The sequence below is a fragment of the Tarenaya hassleriana genome, unplaced genomic scaffold, assembly GCF_000463585.1.
Source record: "Tarenaya hassleriana unplaced genomic scaffold, ASM46358v1 Cleome18, whole genome shotgun sequence".
In the NCBI taxonomy this organism is placed as follows: Eukaryota; Viridiplantae; Streptophyta; class Magnoliopsida; order Brassicales; family Cleomaceae; genus Tarenaya; species Tarenaya hassleriana.
In genome coordinates this window covers 179,897-198,200 of record NW_010965216.1, presented here as the reverse complement: position 1 = coordinate 198,200, position 18,304 = coordinate 179,897, and the positions used below count along the sequence as shown (strand labels likewise).

The window sequence follows — 18,304 nt, the reverse complement described above, 5'->3', positions numbered from 1 at the left end:
AGCAGGAAATTTGATAACTATGATTTTCAGGCAAAGTTTGGATATATAATATATGTGTAGAAAAATAGCAGGAGGTACGTAGAGTGAGGTCCGTGTGATAGTGGTGAAGGAATCTGGAGTGGATCGGTCGGTGTGTTGGCATTGGACCTTTGAGTGATCTCAAAGACGGACAAAAGTTGGAGAAGCAGTGAAGCCACTTGTCTTTTCATAAAGCTTATCCCCTCTCGCAAAATTAATGATTCAACGCAAACATTATCTTCTATACATACATACAAACACCCTTTCCAAAAAGCCTCATACGAGCCTAATACCAACGTTGAACGGTGCTGCAGGATCCACAGCTGCCATTAATGCCAGTGTTTTCCAGTTATCAGCTTCCGTACCCTCCACTTGAGTTGGAGGACTTTCCCCGGATCTGTATTAATGCAGCTGCAGAGATCGAGACATCGTCCAAGCAAGAAGGCGTAGAAGATTACAAGATGCGCGACACACGCATGGAACACTCGAAGCGGTCTTCTCTTTGTGTTCTTCTTGAACAATTTGATTGGCATACCACGTACACTGATTAAAATTAACCAAATGGCATTAACTTTTATTACAGCGAAAAAAGAATTGAGTGGAGAATCAATAACCCAAGGTTTGTGGGTTCATTTTCCTTACCACTAAAACCATATCTAACAGTCTGGACTCATTATCGCTATCACCGCAAGAGAAGGCTACCATATCATGCATCATCATCTTCTCTTTGATATTGTTTTTCCTTTTATTTGTTCATTTGTTTCCTTTTATTTTTATGTAATCCTAATATATGCACGCGTTTTGGGCCTTACTTTTTCCAAGGCATGAAAGTTGGGCTATACAGAAGCCCATATATTGATCCATAAGTCTAGTACGTAATAACAGAAGACGGAGAGAGAAGCGGAATGCAAGGAGAAAGAGGAGGAAGAGAGAAGAGGAAGGGCCGCAAGTCCCTCCCATATAATTCTCCACATTCTCTCTGGTTGTTTCAAGGATCGATCGTAATAGAGCGGCGACGGTAATTGGTGGTACAATCGAAGAAAAATTACAGAACAAGGATGGTGGAGGGACAGCAGAGAAGATGCATAATGCCATTGCCGAGCTTGAACGACGCGACGAAGGACCCTCTCAACCCTCTGAATCTCATGTTCCTTCAAATGGGTTTGATGCTCGTCATGTCTCATGTCTTCTACCTCATCCTCAAGCCCCTCGGCCAATCCGGCCCCGTCGCTCAGATCATCGTCGGTCTTCTTCTTCTTCTTCTTGAATTAAATCTCCAATTCACAAGAATCTTCTTGTTTATTAATTCAGTTGTTGTGGATGTCATCATCAGGCGGGAATGGTGTTGAGTCCAACGCTACTCTCGCAAAGTGGAGCTCTGCACTCGTTCTACAAGGCCACCATGTCATTGGCATACTTCAACTTCCTCGTCTTCCTCTTCCGCGTCTGTTTTATGTTCTTGATCGGACTCGAGACCGACTTCAGTTTCATGAAACGGAGCCTGCGTTGCGCATTATCCATTGCCGTCTGCAGCGTCGTCTCATGCTCCTTGCTCATGATTTCTTTCGCATGGCTCTTCTTGAAGGTTCTTCACATCCAATCCAACCAAACCGATGTAATCTTGATCGACGTCATCGTCGTCTCCAACACGGCCTCTCCTGTCGTCTATCGCATGGTCTCCGATCTGAAACTAGACACCTCGGACATTGGGAGGCTGGCTGTGTCGACCGCATTGCTCATCGAGCTGACCCTGAACATAGGTTACACCTTGATGTACACGTTCAGATCAAAGCACAACTTCCTGGACGTGTTTCTCTTGTCATCCTTCACTCTGGCGATTATAATAGCGAACTGGTACTTGGTACCTTGGTTCGGGACATGGTACCCAAAGGAGAAGCACATCTCAAAAGCTCAGGTCTTGTTCTTCATCGTCATCATTCTAATCCTATCCACTCTCATCGAATCTCGTGAACTCAGCTCTGCTGTTCCCATTTTCATGCTGGGATTGATGTTCCCGAGAGAGGGAAAGACGTACAGGACGATGCTGCAGCTGCTGAGATTCCCGGTTCACGAATTTATACTTCCAGTGTATTTCGGGTACATAGGATATAGGCTTACCTTACCACACTCGAGGAATGGAGCAGAAGAGAAAGATCCAGAACACGGATATGCGGGACAGTACCTCATTTTGGGCGTTATAGTCGCCCTTAGCCTCCTTGGGAAGATCCTCGGGGTGTTGTTCGCCTGTCGCTTTGCAAAGATTCCAAACCACCATGCTATATTCATGGCTTGCATTTTATGCATGAAAGGTCACTTTGGCCTCCAACTTGTCGATTCATACCCCGAACTCCAGCAGCTTCCGCTGAAGGAGGTGGCTGACACACTGCTATCAGCGATCGTGATCACCACCCTTTTCTCAGGAATGCTCACTTCTTCCTTCCGTAGAAGGAAAGAAACAAGCTTCGTCCACACTCAAACCACCATCGAATCTCACCCCATAGATACCGAACTCCGGATACTCTCGTGCGTTTACAGTCCTCGTCAGACCACTGCTGCTATCTCTTTAATCTCTGCCCTTACCAGCTCACCTCAGACTCCCCTCACTTCCTTGTTGACTCAAATTGTAGAGCTCCCCAAAAAGAAAAAACCAAAGGATGCCCACGTTGAAGCTGAGTTCAGGCATGATGATGACTATGGTGCAAACGACTCTAAAGAGATCAACGACACTGTCGACTCTTTTTCCAAAGAGACCAAAGTCCTCATTCAACAGTACAGGATTGTTTCCTCCCTGTCTAACATCTGTCAGGAGCTCTGCGATGCCGCTGAAGATTTTCGAGTCTCCATTGTTTTTCTTCCTTTTCACAAGCACCAAAGGATTGACGGCAAAATAAAGAATGACGGGGAAGAGATCAGAACCGTTAACCAGAAGGTACACTTTACTCTATTCGATAAACACAAAAACGATTCCTGCCCTCTGACCAAAATAGGAAAGAATGCAATATTTGGAAAGTGTTGATACAGGTTCTACGTCAGTCGCCATGCTCAGTGGGGATATTCATGGACAGGAACCAGACGGGGTTTCAACAACCGCACGGGTCTGAAATACCGCAGAATGTGGCAATGTTGTTCTTCGGTGGAGAGGATGATCGTGAAGCCTTGGCGTTAAGTCGATGGGTAGCCATGCATCCTCAGATTCACCTCACTCTCATAAGATTCTTGCGCAAGTCTTGCTTGGCGCATTCCCAAGTTACCGAAGCATCTCACAGAGAAAACGAGGTGTTGATGTCTATTACCAATGAAGATGCAGAGAACGAAAGTGACAATACCTTTTTAGAGGAGTTTCGGAGCAGGTAACAAACACTCTGTGTAAGAACAACGTTGGCATACATATAATAAGAGTTTGTATAACCGTGTCATGTTTCAGGTATGTAGCATCGGGTGAAGTTACATACATAGAGAAGGAGGTAGAGGACAGAGGAGAGACAGCAGGGGTAGTGAAGGAGATTGGAGAGTCGTATTCGTTGTGTATAGTAGGAAAAGGCAGAGCGGAATGTCCGATGACGTCAGGGATGAATGATTGGGAAGAGTGTCCCGAGATGGGTTCTGTCGGAGATCTTCTCCTCTGTGCCGATCTCAGCATTACTGCCTCTGTTTTAGTTGTACAAAAGCATCGCCATTCCCTCTCCGATTTCACCCCTCATTGATACTTATCCACTTCCTTTTCTTCAGTACATAACTGTGATAAATTCGCATCTCGTCCACATGAAAAAGGAAAGGAAACTGTCCTTATTGTCGTCATATTACTCCCCCTGAATTACCATGTTAAGATTTCTAATATATACTCAGTAATTACAGCTAAGCAAGAAACGTTGCCATCAATGTCTGGCGACATGCATGCATACATATCAGATGGCCAACAGCTCTATATAATCAAGATTAGTCATGTTTCCATTGATCACAGCTTGTAACTTGGTAACTGTAAAGGTTCGGCTAGGTATCAAAAGAAGGAAACATCCTATTCGAGGCAAGCGGCACTACTGGTGCTGATGACACTTGGAGCGTCTTCAGAGTAATTGAGTTTCATCTCGTACAGATCTAACGTTGAATTGAGATCTCTATCAACCGATGGAGGTCCAAACTGTAACGGGAGATCCTTTAAAGGGTCGATGGTTTGGGAGGAGGAGGGTTCTTGGAGTCGGAAACGATCATCGAACCACAGGACTGAGCTCTTGTTGCCATAACTTGTAGGGGCATCATGTTCTTGGCGTTGGTTGAAGGATGGGAAGCCGACGATATGGTCCATGAGAACAGGTTGGTTGTTGCCTTTGAGGGTTGCTTGGGTCTGACAAGCTTTCTCTAACATCGACTGCATATACTTCCCCTGTGCCTCCATCCTCAGATGAAGGTGTCTCTGCACCTGTACATTTTCAACATCTTGACTTTCAAAATCATATATATATTAAGCATGCTGATTCTTGCAAATCGATTTTTCATATCAAATCCAACTTTGCATAAAGGGGGGGGGGGGGAGAGCACCTCTATCTGCTCATGAATCCTTCTTTGGACGTCCATTTGCATCCTGGGCAGATGAACAATAATATACATGTCATGGTAAAGAAGGGTGAGCATGAAAATATTGGTCCGAGTGGGAAAGAAGAGAATATATACGTGAATCGTATATATGGTCACATACTCGTTCATATTATGGCCCATTATGCCAGGAGAGAATACATAATTTCGTTGAAGGTCCAACGTCGAAGCTGCGCGTATTCAACGAAGCAAAATTAGCTTTAATAACAACGCATGCATTGGTATCGTTTCATGAAGATTAATAACATATCTAATCTATACACCGAGGTTGTATGGCATATAATATTGATGTTTTTTTTTTTTTGATAAATGAATATAATATTGATGTTATTGTTACATCAAGCAATTTTACATGGGGTTGTCATCATGGTTGGTTATAAAAAGACAAAATCTGGGTGGTAAGATGATTACTAGGCACATTAAAAAAAAAAGGAACACACACACACACATATATATATATAGAATCACGTCACCTCTATTGGTATCTTTGATAGAGTGATCGTGATTATGGTCCTTGTGAGGCTGCTTCCCAAGTCTGAACTTCTGAGAATCCAATACAACAACACATTTGACGTCTTTATAACATGGCCATATATATATATATATATTCACTTCTTATATACATTGGTCATCAGGGAAAAAAAACATGTAAGGTAATGAATGAATGGGTATGTGTAAGAAGAGTTGAAACCTGGAGATGGCTCTTGAGATGGTAAAGCGTGAGGCCTTTCACACCCATCACTCTCATAATCGTCTTCGGAGTTGCCTCTGCATTTATTTCATATTGCAGCAGCATCATTTCATACTTGACAAACATCTAGTATAATAGCATCGGAAGGCATGTACCATACCAACCAAAATTCAGGTATTTCGAACATGGAAGTAAAAGATGGACGTACTGTCGGGGCCGCCGAGCTGGGAGACGGCGTCAACGAAGCGCTCGTGGAGCTCAGCTGTCCAACGGAGACGTGGTTTGGGGTCAGTGGTGAGGACGAGACCCGAGTCCCCTTGCACACACATCCCTCGGCTCTCATTCATCATCCCCTTCTTCGCCATCCCCAACATTCCTCTCTATTTCCGATTCACAGAACAAATTCCCGATCGTTGTTTATTATTCTCCAAGAATCGATCTTATATGTATTTAAAAACACACCACCACCACGTACCCTCTCTCGCTGAATACGGGAGGCCATTTAATAATCATTTCTCTGAGGTTCCATAGACAAATTAAATAGAATAAACGAATAAATAAAGCGCATGGGGCCCGATGCCTATTGAAGGCTTAATTTGTCTATTTCAGCACTTACCCAATTGCCCTTTCGTTCAAAGAAAAATCTCAAAGCTGCCATTTTCTAGGTGAAGTTTGCGGACATGACGATGAGGTCTCTTGTAGAAATAACCCTAGAATCAGTTGCACGAAGCCACTTTTGATAGTTCTGAGTAAACTGTGTACGCATACATGCACCACTTCATACTGGCCTCTACCTAGGCTGCTGTTCAATGTTTTCATAACGTTAGGACCTTATTACGTTTAATTAATGTACGTCTCTTGTCTTTTTTGGAGGCAATAATTACCAACTCGCGTCATTAATTTTAAGCGAATATTCATAGTGTACAAAATGATTTAATCCAATAAGATCAATGAGAAGAAATGTGTTCATATTCAAACACGGATGCGAAAACAACAAACTATGATATGGACATGACCAGTAGCTATACAAGCACAAGTGATAAAAAAAAAAAAAAAAAAAAGAGCTGAGGCGTGTATGCTTATTTATAGAAACACCAAAATACACAAAGAATTAGTAATAGAGATTAATCAAATTTAAAAGGATATTTATGCATAACATAAAGAAAAAAAAAAAAAAAAAAAAAAGAGCTGAGGCGTGTATGCTTATTTAATTTTGGTGAAAAAGATTCGCCACTAGCTGTCTTTAATACGGATGGATATTAGTAAAATGATTGGGACAAAGTCGGTATTTAACTTATAGCTCGTGTTGGTAAAGATATTAAACGACTTGGCACAAAAAGATAGCTTAAAGTCCAGGCCATGTTAGCTTACATTTCAAGCGCCACTTTTATGTGCCATCACACAACTTATTCTTCTAAATGAATATATTCCTTCTTTGGGTTTGATTTTTCTCCTATCAGCCGATGTACAACTTGTCAATCCTATAACCAAAATGTGTATATATACATATACACACATGTAATTGTGGCAAACTTGTATAGCACAAATTTAGTGGAACTAATCGTTTAATTTTTTATTTATTGGTAAGTGCGTAAATAAAATCATCTACGTTTTAACATTTTTTACATGGACTAGTCAGATGGACCAGATGAACGGCCCATAGAAATGTGGCCCATTTTCTAAAGCCCAAATATGAAAAGACTGACCCATGCAAATTTAGTCTCTGAGAAGATTCGAAATTTTAAAAATGAAAAAACCGTGTTATTGACCGTTCCTTTCTTTCAGTCCCCTTCGTTGATTGTCTGCTACCGCTAGTCTCTCTCAATTTCTGGGTTCCTTCTAGGGAGAGAAAGAATTGGTGCCGACAAAGCTTCCCCTTCTATTCCCAGAAAAATCAATCACTCGTCTTTTAATTCGTTTCTTTTCTCCGGATTTCTCGGCGTCTGATTCTCCATTTCCTTCGATTTCGCTCTCTTTAGATTCCTTGGTTTCCCCCCTTTTTCGTTTTTCTCGGAAAGCTTTTCTGAGGCAAAGTTCTAGGCTATGAGTTCGAATACGGCGTCGTCCAGCGCGGGGGCCGCCGGATCGGCTGATTCCTCCACCGCCCGGAGGAATTCTAAGCGACCCAAGTGTAATTCCCATCCTCCCTCCCCCGATTTTCCTCTTCCTTTTCTTTTTTCTGATTAACGTTGACTCTTTGTTGTTTGCCGAGATGGGTTTGATTTATCCTATTTACTGTCGATTGTCAATCCTGAATTTGGTATCTAGGCGTCTTCCTCATCCAATATGTGATTCTCCGCCAGTTTTTTCCCCTTATCGTCCACGAATTTTGGTGTTTGTCTTTTATCATATGATCCTTCAAACATGTAATGTTTGGGTTTGGTTATATTCTCTAGGGTTTTTATAGCGAATTCCTCTGCAGGGTTTCTACTCTTGTTACAAGCGCTAACTATCCAGAACTAGGGCAAGCGCAATTTACATTCTGTTGTCTCAAATTCTCTAGGGATTTAGCGAAAGCATTAGTAGGATTTTGATTTCACATCACAAGCGCATATTCTTGTGTGGGTTACTAGGAAGTTAGTTAGGAATCTTAAAGGCTAATGTTGCATTGGCTAAAATGTTAGAATCCTTGCAGATTCAAGGTTTACACAGCAGGAGCTTCCAGCTTGCAAGCCAATTCTTACGCCCTGTTGGGTTAGCTTCTTTATTTGACTTGCAGTATAATTGGCAATCTCTACTGACTCATTCATCAAATAGCTGATTTCATAGAAAAAGATTGAATCCCCACCTTGTTTCTTTGGTGCAGGTGATTTCGACATTTTTGATCGTCAGTGTTATCTTCATTCCCCTTGGAGTTATTTCTCTTTTCGCTTCCCAGGATGTACGTGCGGATAATCCAACTCTACATTTCGGTTTCATCACCTTATCGTCTCACGTGTTGTCTTGTCTTCCAATGGACAGGTCATTGAGATTGTTGATAGGTACGACAACGATTGCATTCCAGCACCTGCTAGAGCTAACAAGGTTGCATACATACAAGGACCGGGAGATAAAACTTGTAACCGAACACTAAGAGTGAGTTTCTTATGCTGCAACATATGATTTTCTGCTTCGAGAGTTTATTAGGGTTTGGATATGTTTTTTATGTCCTTTTTTTTGCTCCTTTCATATTGTTAGGTGATGAAACGTATGAAGCAGCCTGTCTATGTTTATTACCAGCTTGAAAACTTCTACCAGAATCATCGAAGGTGCGTGGTCACAACTCTTTACCATTTTTACCTGTTTTTATCGCGTTTATCTTGACAACCAATGATGGTTTGTTGGTTGTATTGTATCATACGTGCTCTACGCTTGGTGGAAACATTTTAGACCTAATACATGTAGAGAGCAGATGGTTTGCATGGATATATGCACGTATGGTATCAGATGGATAAGATATTCTAAAGTTAATTGATATATATTTCCAAACAGGTACGTGAAAAGCAGAAGTGATTCACAGTTGAGAAGTCCAAAGTATGAGAATAAGGTAGATTCATGCAAGCCTGAGGATGAGAATGGGGGGCAGCCGATTGTGCCGTGTGGTCTAATTGCTTGGAGTCTCTTCAATGACACGTATGTTTTGTCAAGGAACAACCGAAGTATAGCTGTAAACAAGAAAGGTATTGCATGGAAGAGTGATAGGGAGCACAAGTTTGGGGAAAAGGTATTCCCGAAGAATTTTCAGAAGGGGAATCTGACGGGAGGTGCAAGCCTTGATCCAAACATACCGGTAAGCAAAGCAGGGATTGATGCATTTCAAATAGAAAAGGGTGTTGGTTGTCAAATTGTCATGGATGGTTTATATCGATGTGCAGTTGAGCGAGCAAGAGGACCTGATAGTGTGGATGAGAACTGCAGCACTGCCGACGTTTAGGAAGCTGTATGGGAAGATAGAGACGGACCTGGAGGCAGGTGAGACCATTCATGTCACGCTGCAAAACTATTACAACACCTACAGCTTCAATGGGCAGAAGAAGCTTGTTTTGTCTACCACCAGCTGGTTGGGTGGGAAGAACGATTTCCTGGGCATTGCTTACTTGACTGTCGGTGGCATCTGCTTCTTCTTGGCCATCTCTTTCACTGTCATGTATCTCGTTAAGCCCAGGTAGGTACCCTTTGCCTTTCTCCTTCTAATATTATTATTATCATATATAAAAGACGGACAGAATGAGTTGATGAAGCAATTTGTTTTTTGTTTGTTTGGTTTGGTGTTTTCAGGCGACTGGGAGATCCATCCTACTTGTCGTGGAACAGGAATCCTGGCGGTCGGTAGCATTTTTATAATAATGTAGAAAGGCAAACTGATTATATGTCCCACCGCAGTGTATGTGTCTCCTCTAGGGAATAGTTAAACATTAGATATCTACGAAACTGGCTGTATCTTTCTCGGTTACTCCTGTTTTTTTTTGTTAATTTAAGAGTAGTTAGCCTGCAAGGAAAAGAAAAACTAAATAAGCAAAAGATGTATACTACACTCCAATCCATGTTACAACAGCAATGGCAAAAATATGTTAAAGGACACGGAGGAGAGCGTTGGAGAGATAACGGCCTTCGGGGTAGGAGGGGTCAAGCGGGTGATCGCAGGCAGCGCCTGCCTCTCTCACCACTGTTATCTTCCTTCCCGCCATTGTTGCTGCACTCTGCCCATTTTCAAGCACCGCCATTTTTTGTTTAATTAATAATAAGAAAAGCAAACCATAACAACGAAAGAAGGCAGTTATGTCATGTCTGATCATCAAAATCCATGGAGAACCTGAAGAGTGCGCATGAACAAGCCACTCTGAGTCATGGCCCCTGAGCAGGAACATGTCATGAGCAGACCCCCTCTCCTTGTCAATCTCATCGCCAAACTGTTCAGATTTCTGTACATCCCGGCCGCGTTGTTCAAAACCTGCGCAACCACGGTCTACAACCATGAGTTCCCTTGAAGAATGGAACACGTTCTGTTTCTTTTTTTCCTTCACCTTTCTGCGAGGTGCTAGCTTAGGAGGGTCGAGGATCACGATGTCCCATGTCTCATTCCTTGATATAGCATTCTTCATGAACTCTGTAGCTTCCTCTTTCAGGAATGAGATCCTCTCTGGATCCATATTGTTGAGTATCACATTCTCTCTCGCAAGCTCCACAGCTGGTGATGATGAATCAATCCCTGAGCCACAAAGAGGAAACCTTTGTAACTACTCTCAAAAGGGTATAGAATTACTATAGCAACAAGAAGCTGATTTTGGCAGCAAACCCTATAATCTCATCAAGCACTGGATCTAGGATATCATTTTCACTGTCAGCAAACAATTTCCTAAACTCCAGTATTTATATCATCCGTTTTTAGGGGTGTTTTGAATGCGCGAGAGAGAAAAAATGTACACACACCTATGACATTGGTGGCACCACCTTTGGCTGCGTTTAGAGCAAACCCACCACTATAGCAGCAAATATCCAGAACTCTCTGGCCATGAGAGATTGTTGATATGAACTGACGGTTTTCACGTTGATCTGCGTAGAATCCTGTTTTCTGTCCCTCTAAGGAAACAGCATAAGCAATCCCGTTTTCTACGACCTTACAAAAGAAAATCGCTCTTCACTCTAATTTGAGGCTTACAACAATTAGAGATATTCTTTTTAGAAAGACATACCTTTGTCCTCTGTGGGAGAGCAGACAATTGCACTTGTTTCAAACTCGAGGTATCAAATCCATCTTCTTTCAGTATATCAAGAGATGGTCTCCAGTTCAGATGATTGATCCCTTTAATCCTTTTCACACAATTCTCCACTTCATTCCTGTACTTTTCAAGCCAAGCAGCAGAAGATGCCACCACTGCGATATCTCCAAATACATCGATGATCAACCCAGACAATCTGTAGCAGAGCAACAAGAAGAAGTCTTCTCGCATTAAATAGACTGACATGGATATATCTACTGTAAGGCAGAGAGGCTGAACAAAATGGGACTGAATAAACATGTTTAGGTGAAATCAGTGAGTTCAGAGCCAGAACCCTATAAGCGTTCTATCCGTAGCATTGAACGGCAGATTTCTTTTCTCTTTTTATTTTTGGCCTCATCTGTAGATGTAAGTAAAGATTGGATATAAAACTAGCTTTAGACCACAATCTGTTAGCTATAATAGTCCACTAGCTTCTTTCTTTTGGCTGTTTGGTCCAAACTACCGGAAGGGTATAACATACATAAAAAGGTTCTTCACGTCGATCCTGAAATAGTCAGATGATTAAATTTATTTCATATGAATTTAACATAACCAACTTAGTATTTCCTATAACATGCATTCTTGAAACTTGAACAAATTTGTGTCCAAGAGTCTATTTGCCATAACTGAAAGTTGGAGACAAAGAAGTGCTTCTGAAAAAATTAGTATTTCAGAGTATCGTGACTAACTGATTAGTTGAGGTTACCTGTTAGGAAATTAAGTTCATAGCCATGATCTTTGACATTAGTAAAGTTTGATATGACCGCTTTGTACCTATCTCCTTCGCTGTTCACAAGACGATATGCATTTGTACTGGCTGAGGGAAGTCCCAAACACCTTCGCAATTCCACCGCTGCATCAATTCTTGTTTCAAGAAGCTTCTCGATGTTCAATGTACATGAAGGATCTCTGCCACAAGCAACGGGGTATGAATGCATTCATTAACGAATAGTATATATGATGCAAACAACTTGAAGATCCTAGAATTAGGTAACAGTGTGTGATTGTGGTTTCCAGACAGATATTTGTCACCTATGAACCCAAGAAAACCTGTGCATATAATCAAGACAAGGGAGAAACTTGTACCTGGTTGCTTCCTCTTCAAGTTGCATAAGACGGACACAGAACATAGAAACAGAATTATACAGACCCCAACCAATGGGTTTCTCGGAGCCATCTGCGACAATCACAATATCTCCGGTCTGTGGAGGTGGTTTTCCTATTATCCTGTCAACTGCTCCACTATACACCATCGGACTTCCATCCTTGAAGAGCTGAGTCTTTCCCTTTTTAAGAACAACCTTAGCAACACCTAGACACCCATATCATTAAAAAAACAATTTCTTCTTATAACTTTCGCCTTGGAAATCAAAAAGGCTAAAGATGCAAGATCCGAGTAGTTATCGATATACCCACATAAACATTTAGCCAAAAGCCAACTTCATTCCTAAACTCGGAGACAATTCGGAATATTGAAGGAGACAGCTCAAAAGCTCCATGATTTGCACAAGGGAAAGCACATAATTACTTGTGTTAACAAGCGGGCACAGATACGATAGAAAAACCTTAACATTGTCTGAACAGAGCGAGGTCCGACAGTTTTAAAGCCAAACATTTGGAATGTGAATGGGAGACAATATGGTAAACATACGAAAAGCAACACCGAAATACCCATGTCATCAACATCTAAACATCCCCTTTTTTTCTAGGAAAAGCACAGTTAATGCTAAAAACAGCAGAAAAGATGAACTAATAAGCAGTATGGAAGTTATAGAGCTAGGATTATTAGACGAGTCGAGGAACATATTCAATCATGTAGACGAACAGACACCATGGATGATAAAGGTTTATTGAGCGTGGGGGAAGACAGAAGCCACCAAGAGAGAGAGGGAGAGAGGAGCCGACCTCTCGGGCGAGAAGAAGCGATGTTGTGAAGAGTTGAAGAACACAAAGAGAGAGACTTGACGAGGCGTTGGGGAAGCTGCTGCATTGCCATCGTCGTCGCCATTATTCTCGTTTCACGGAAGACGGAGAAACGATGGATTCGCTGCCATTTACACAGAGGTGGGCCACAGGAGCAACTAGTGGGCTTTAAAGCGATTAGGCCCATTTATGGTCCAACTACTAAAATTATTATAATTATTATTTATTTGAAAAATGTAAATTTGTTTTGGAGATTAATTCATTGGGTTGGCATTGACGGTAGGGATGTCAAATGATCCCATTCGGACCAGATTGGACAAGTTCGTTTTGAACCAGCTTATTAGTCCAATTCATTAAGTCCATTTTTATTGGGGCCAGAAAATTCCTGTCGTTTAGTTCGCGAACCGGTTCACCGGTATCATATTTTTCTAAATATGTAAAAAACTATATCAAATTATATAAAACCATATCCAAATGATAAATCAACATAAAAAAAATATATCAATCCATCAAAATCATATTTATATTCACAATCACAATCTATGTACAAAAAATCATTTTTAAATAGATCAAATCACATTCTATACGTATACAAAAAATTATTTTCAGATCCTAATTTCATCCATGTACAATCACATTCTAGTGGGTTTTTTACTCAAATGACCCACTTGGATCGCACGTATTTCAGCGTACACCACCGAAAAAAAATAAATTTTTTTTTTCAATTTTAATCCACTTTTCGGTTGAAAAAGTCCGAAATACCTTTTTCTTTTTATTTTTTGCGACCTTATTATTACTAACATATAAGTGATATAGCACTAAAATAAGACAAATGATTTTTTTGCCACCTTTTTAGAATTAATTGTAACTATATTTAGAATTAATTACGAAGTCGTAATAACGAAGTTGTTTTCGAACGGATAAATATTGTGTATTCATTAAGGGTAATTTCGTTTTTAAAAAAAAAATTAATGTGTTATGTTTTTTGTGGTGTACGCGTGAAATATGTGCGATCCAAGTGGGTCATTTGAGTAAAAAACCCTATTCTAATCCATGTACAAACTTTTTTTTTATGTCAACTGACTGAATTGGCTCACTCAACCCGTTTTTTATTCGGTTCAAATATTTTTGGCTCGACTCGAATTAACCTCCGAGTTGGTTTGCGAGATCGACTCGTTTTGAGCAGTGGCATGGCATCTCTTTCTAATCAATCATTTGGTTTTATGTTAGATATCCACTGGGGCGCTTTGCATAATAATCAAAAAATAACAAACGGTGTTTCCTTGTTCGCATTTTGGGGGAGAGGCGGTGGAAAGCACTCTCTCGCACACCATTTCTTCGTCTTCCCTTTTGTTCCTCGCATACCAAATCCATACATTCGATTATCCTGAGATTTCTTCAGCTTCTTCTACCGATCGTCCTCTTCTCCCTTCTTTAGATTTCTTTCATTTAGGGTTTTCTTTTTTGAGTTGCTTCGTCCAATCTTATTCACAATGGTAAGCGCTTTCTTTGAATCCCTTCGCCTAATCCGATTATCCATTTCTTTAACATGTTCTCTTTTCCTCTGGAATTTCAGATGGGTTTCCATCTATTCTGCGATTCTTTTTTCTTGTTAACTTGGCTTTGGAATCTTAAAGTTAATTCTTTTTCCTTTCAAGTTTAGTGAAATCAGTACTCTACTATACGGATTCTGTTCGTGTGTTCTTTTGGTTTGGGTTTATGCAAATTTTTTTTATCAAGTTATCGTAGTAATCGGAGCTGGAAATGTTTGTTCGATCCATACTTTATTACACGGCGACAGAGATGACGAATCATGCGGAATCTCCATGTTCAAGAAGATACACGAACAAGTTCATGGCTTTTAGGGCCTAGGGAACAACTATTGCACTAATCTTCAAGCATCATAATCCGTTCTTAATGGGATTTACGTTGCTGAGCAACCATATAGCTCTGTAGTGGTTATATCGATGTATGCGTATATGATCCTTTTTTGTTCTGCAGCATAAGTTGGGGAGAGGCCATCGGGACAAACTTCAACAGTTCATCGCAATTACAGGAGCTAGGTAACTAAGATTTATCTTATTGCTTGTGAAAGAGGCCTAACCGGTTGATGTAGTGTAAGATTGGTGTTATCTAAGGGGAAAAAGGAAATCCCTATACTCATATTCAAATTTCAGTTTGGTGATTTGTGGATGAATTGTTGAATAAATTGGCAGCGAAAAGACTGCACTTCAGGCTTTGAAAGCAAGCGATTGGCACCTCGAAGGAGCTTTTGACATATTTTACAGCCAGCCCCATATCAGAAGTCATGCTGATATTAGACGCTTAGAGGAGCTCTACAATAGATATAAAGGCAAGTTACTCTTAGTCTTGTGAATTTAAATTTATTATGTTGAAACCAAGTAATATCAGCATAAAGCCTATACTGGAAGACATTGTCATTTGCTGAGCTTCTCTTTTTTGGTTGCTTGAAAGTATCCTTAACTTTATGCAGATCCATATTCCGAGATGATTTATGTCGATGGTATCACCCTACTCTGTAATGATCTTCAGGTATCTATCCCGGTTTCATCTTCATGAATGATGTTTAAGGATTCTGTTGACTATTTCTCAAAGCAATAGTAACATGTGCCATTTTAATTTTGATTTAGGTGGAACCCCAAGACATAGTCATGGTATGTTTATTCTGAAACCTTTCTATGGAACTTGCTTTCTAGTCTGCATGCTTTGTTATGGCTCATTCTTGGGCTACCGGATTCCACCAACTTTGACTTAAGTACTATGACTGAATAACGTAAAGAAACAACATTCATAACCAAAGAGAAATAAAGAAAGATCAGATAGTCTATGAGAGGATGATATCTTTCCATGGATGAATCTTCTGATGATAGTGGTCAGATGAAGCATTCCTTTCAGTCTCCATCAATTTCATTATCTACTTGGAAATATCATCCTTTGTTTTTTTTTTTATATTCTCTCGACTCTGACCTTCCGTTTTCTCTTTCTGGATTCTTGATTAATTGGATGGTTACCATAATTTCAGTTAGTTGTTTCATGGCACATGCAAGCTGCCACAATGTGTGAATTTTCCAAGCAGGAGTTCATTGGTGGATTGCAGGCCCTAGGGTGAGTCAATAACAGTGTATATGCCGTTCAGTTGTGTAATCAGTAAGGATACTTAGATAACTTGATTTGAGAATCTCGTCACGTGGAGTTTGATGAATGTCTCATTCTGTGATGGCAGTGTAGATTCAGTCGAGAAGTTTAGAGAAAAGCTGCCTTTCATGCGCTCTGAGCTAAAAGATGAACGTAAGACAAGAAGTTTAGTAATTCCTTTTTATATGCTTTACAATCCAGTGAGATATTCTAAGTCCTACTTTTGCCTGACGCATTTCTTTGGTTTTTGGATTTGTATTCTCGGATATGCTCAGAAAAGTTCCGTGAAATATATAACTTTGCTTTTGGCTGGGCGAGAGAGAAGGTACAGCAGACACTTTTGTCTATATTATTTGCTTTGAATTAAATAGCGTATGTCTTAGTGAATGACAAAGTACTTTTAACTGTAATGGTTCAGGGTCAGAAATCTCTGGCGATAGATACAGCAATAGGGATGTGGCAGTTGCTCTTTGCTGAAAAACAGTGGCCATTGGTTGACTACTGGTGTGAGTTTTTGCAGGTACCTAGAATTCATTGGTGCCTGCCATTCCTAAGGAATTTGACCTAAGGTTTCATGAAGCATTAGGTTTAACGTTTATTTATTATAGGGGGTCAAGTGGTACTACCAAAGGCCCTATGATTATCATATCGATGACATGGATACTAATCCAAGCCTTTGCTAAGAAAACAGAGCTTCTGATACGTTTTTTTCGTTCTGAATCAGGCTCGTCACAATAAGGCTATATCTAAGGATACATGGTCCCAGCTGCTGGAATTTGCAAGGGTATTGAGAATGCATCCTCCTAACTGCACACTCCTGCATCATACATATATATATATGTAGAGATTACTGATACTAGATTTAGCTGACTTTGTACAGATGGTAAGAGATGATATTTTGTTCTTTGTGGGATGTTGAACTTTGCAGAGTGTAGAGCCCGGTTTGTCAAATTATGACGCGGAAGGGGCATGGCCATACCTAATCGATGAATTTGTGGAGTATTTGTATGAAAACAGCGTCGTGAAGAGGCCACCTCAGCCGGTCGATCAGAATCAGACAAGTGAATGGGCTGCTTGATTGGTCGCCTGATCTATGAAATCTTTCTTAAGATATTCCTCTGATCTTTTGTAGAATCATTTAAGGGATTTACTGGAAATGTCTGTTTATTGTGGGTTTTTAACTTTCATACATCCTCGTCAAATAATAATGTGGTTCAGACGTCTGTCATTCTGTTTTGTTGCAGGCATTTGTGTGTTAAAAAGGGCTTGTTATCCTTTATATGACAGGAGTTTCCAGTGTCGAGATTGTCCTTTTCCGCCCTCTGTAGTTTGGGGCAATTATCATTCACTCGTTGAATGCAAACAATATCAAAAGGCTCTGAGACTTGCTCGGGCCCATCGTTTCTTCCCAACAGCGACATGCCTGGTCTGATCATCTTGATATCGCCTCTGGTTTCAGTTTCAGTTCCAAAATATCCAGACATGTGAAACATCCATCGACCTGAGTGGCTTCACAGGTCACTGGATTTAAAATTGAGTGGGAGCGGCCTCAGGCGAATGATTTTATTACAACAATTACATATGTCAATTGACCTCCTCACATCAAATGGCCAAGAGAGAAGATTTACAGGCAGAAGAAACGCAATTATCTCTCTTCCTACAGCATTCATTAGCTGTCTATAAACTCAAGCTGCAGGGCAGAAGAGAAGATAAGATGCTACACAAAAAGAAGAAGACAGAGGGAGAGGGAGAGTCTCTCAGACAGCGACAGGAACTGCTTCCTCAAGAGCGATGACACCGGGAAGTTCCTTGCCTTCCAACAACTCCAAACTGGCGCCACCGCCAGTGGAGATGTGGCTCATCACTCCAGCCACTCCTACTTTCTCCACAGCCGCTACTGAGTCTCCTCCTCCTATGATTGTTGTCACTCCCTTCCCACTCAGCTCTGCCAGCTTCCTGGCAACCGCCTGCAAACCACAAGTTTTATTCAACTTCTCTCAAATCCTAATTCATCCAAATCTCTCCACACACGCTGCATCTCACCTCTGTTCCAGCTGCAAACTTTTCAAACTCAAAGACTCCCATAGGTCCGTTCCAGATGATTGTCTGTGTGCTGTCCAGCGCATCGTTGAATGTTTTCACAGAGTCTGGACCAATGTCTAATCCCATCCATCCATCAGGAATG

General features: G+C 40.9%; 5 protein-coding genes and 1 pseudogene across 6 annotated transcripts; 3 read left to right on the top strand and 3 right to left on the bottom strand.

Moving 5' to 3' along the window:
- Nucleotides 1-944: 944 nt before the first annotated feature.
- LOC104810276 (cation/H(+) antiporter 1-like) lies at nt 945-3,778 on the top strand. Its single transcript, XM_010536474.1, has 4 exons — nt 945-1,259; nt 1,352-2,947; nt 3,040-3,368; nt 3,443-3,778. Exons 1-4 carry the CDS (start codon nt 1,077-1,079, stop codon nt 3,720-3,722), a joined length of 2,388 nt encoding a protein of 795 aa, XP_010534776.1. The 5' UTR covers nt 945-1,076; the 3' UTR covers nt 3,723-3,778.
- A 139-nt stretch (nt 3,779-3,917) lies between these two features.
- Nucleotides 3,918-5,790, bottom strand: LOC104810277 (myb family transcription factor PHL12-like). The gene is made up of 6 exons (XM_010536475.2): nt 5,508-5,790; nt 5,300-5,376; nt 5,082-5,151; nt 4,712-4,778; nt 4,555-4,597; nt 3,918-4,435 (listed from the first exon to the last, which is right to left on the bottom strand). The coding sequence occupies exons 1-6, from the start codon at nt 5,671-5,673 to the stop codon at nt 4,034-4,036; spliced, it is 825 nt and encodes a 274-aa protein (XP_010534777.1). The 5' UTR covers nt 5,674-5,790; the 3' UTR covers nt 3,918-4,033.
- A 1,284-nt stretch (nt 5,791-7,074) lies between these two features.
- On the top strand, nt 7,075-9,751 carry LOC104810274 (ALA-interacting subunit 3). The gene is made up of 8 exons (XM_010536470.2): nt 7,075-7,430; nt 7,935-7,993; nt 8,106-8,180; nt 8,261-8,374; nt 8,477-8,547; nt 8,771-9,068; nt 9,154-9,443; nt 9,557-9,751. The coding sequence occupies exons 1-8, from the start codon at nt 7,343-7,345 to the stop codon at nt 9,609-9,611; spliced, it is 1,050 nt and encodes a 349-aa protein (XP_010534772.1). The 5' UTR covers nt 7,075-7,342; the 3' UTR covers nt 9,612-9,751.
- Nucleotides 9,664-13,088, bottom strand: LOC104810275 (ribosomal RNA large subunit methyltransferase I). 2 transcript variants are annotated; one of them, XM_010536471.2, is made up of 8 exons: nt 12,946-13,088; nt 12,127-12,352; nt 11,815-11,949; nt 10,972-11,194; nt 10,709-10,895; nt 10,303-10,487; nt 10,092-10,229; nt 9,664-9,978 (listed from the first exon to the last, which is right to left on the bottom strand). In XM_010536471.2, the coding sequence occupies exons 1-8, from the start codon at nt 13,046-13,048 to the stop codon at nt 9,850-9,852; spliced, it is 1,326 nt and encodes a 441-aa protein (XP_010534773.1). In that variant the 5' UTR covers nt 13,049-13,088; the 3' UTR covers nt 9,664-9,849. The 2 variants fall into 2 exon arrangements, with proteins under 2 accessions (XP_010534773.1, XP_010534774.1); XM_010536472.2 differs by lacking the exon at nt 12,946-13,088 and adding an exon at nt 12,457-12,939.
- Nucleotides 13,089-14,221: 1,133 nt separating this feature from the next.
- Nucleotides 14,222-17,424, top strand: LOC104810272 (DCN1-like protein 2). Its single transcript, XM_010536469.2, has 11 exons — nt 14,222-14,459; nt 14,965-15,026; nt 15,180-15,316; nt 15,458-15,516; nt 15,615-15,638; nt 16,007-16,089; nt 16,208-16,272; nt 16,395-16,444; nt 16,538-16,639; nt 16,844-16,903; nt 17,048-17,424. Exons 1-11 carry the CDS (start codon nt 14,457-14,459, stop codon nt 17,195-17,197), a joined length of 795 nt encoding a protein of 264 aa, XP_010534771.1. The 5' UTR covers nt 14,222-14,456; the 3' UTR covers nt 17,198-17,424.
- Nucleotides 17,425-17,652: 228 nt separating this feature from the next.
- LOC104810271 overlaps nt 17,653-18,304 on the bottom strand; it is a 3,176-nt pseudogene continuing 2,524 nt past the window's right edge.